Genomic DNA, 1,190 nt, shown 5'->3' on the forward strand with positions numbered 1-1,190 from the left:
TAGACAGCAAGTGGTGAGACAGCAGATGATTAGACAGCAGGTGATTAGACAGCAGGTGGTGAGACAGCAAGTGATTAGACAGCAGGTGGTGAGACAGCAGGTGATTAGACAGCAGGTGGTGAGACAGCAAGTGATTAGACAGCAAGTGGTGAGACAGCAGATGATTAGACAGCAGGTGGTGAGACAGCAAGTGATTAGACAGCAAGTGGTGAGACAGCAGATGATTAGACAGCAGGTGGTGAGACAGCAAGTGATTAGACAGCAAGTGGTGAGACAGCAGATGATTAGACAGCAGGTGGTGAGACAGCAAGTGATTAGACAGCAAGTGGTGAGACAGCAGGTGGTGAGACAGCAGGTGATTAGACAGCAGGTGGTGAGACAGCAAGTGATTAGACAGCAAGTGGTGAGACAGCAGGTGGTGAGACAGCAGGTGATTAGACAGCAGGTGGTGAGACAGCAAGTGGTGAGACAGCAGGTGGTGAGACAGCAGGTGATTAGACAGCAGGTGGTGAGACAGCAGGTGATTAGACAGCAAGTGGTGAGACAGCAAGTGATTAGACAGCAAGTGGTGAGACAGCAAGTGGTGAGACAGCAGGTGATTAGACAGCAGGTGGTGAGACAGCAAGTGATTAGACAGCAAGTGGTGAGACAGCAAGTGGTGAGACAGCAGGTGATTAGACAGCAAGTGGTGAGACAGCAGGTGATTAGACAGCAAGTGGTGAGACAGCAAGTGGTGAGACAGCAAGTGATTAGACAGCAAGTGGTGAGACAGCAGGTGATGAGACAGCAGGTGGTGAGACAGCAAGTGATTAGACAGCAAGTGGTGAGACAGCAAGTGATTAGACAGCAGGTGGTGAGACAGCAGGTGATTAGACAGCAGGTGGCGCTGCTGCATCAGCAAACAGACACAGGAGAGTGAAGCAGGAGGAGAAGGAGGAAGAGGAGAAGCAGGAGGAGGAGGAAGAGGAAGAGGAAGAGGAGGAGGAGAAGCAGCAGCAGGAGGAGAAGCAGGAGAAGGAGAAGCAGGAGGAGGAGAAGCAGAAGAAGAAGCAGCAGGAGGAGAAGCAGCAGAAGGAGGAGAAGCAGGAGGAGGAGAAGAGGAAGAGGAGAAGCAGCAGGAGGAGAAGCAGCAGGAGGAGAAGCAGGAGGAGGAGAAGCAGGAGGAGGAGAAGCAGCAGGAGGAGAAGCAG

At 52.2% G+C, this 1,190-nt stretch overlaps 1 protein-coding gene across 1 annotated transcript in view; it reads right to left on the bottom strand.

The window, feature by feature from the left end:
- The window catches only part of LOC117749866 (histidine-rich glycoprotein-like), a 1,266-nt gene extending 371 nt beyond the window's left edge, over positions 1-895 (bottom strand). Inside the window, exon 1 of the mRNA XM_034560682.1 lies at positions 1-895. This exon is cut by the window's left edge and continues 371 nt beyond it. Within this exon, the coding sequence (XP_034416573.1) occupies positions 1-895 (895 nt within the window).
- Between the last annotated feature and the right edge of the window lie 295 nt (positions 896-1,190).

The sequence above is a fragment of the Cyclopterus lumpus genome, chromosome 20 (genome assembly GCF_009769545.1).
Source record: "Cyclopterus lumpus isolate fCycLum1 chromosome 20, fCycLum1.pri, whole genome shotgun sequence".
Classification (NCBI taxonomy): domain Eukaryota; kingdom Metazoa; phylum Chordata; class Actinopteri; order Perciformes; family Cyclopteridae; genus Cyclopterus; species Cyclopterus lumpus.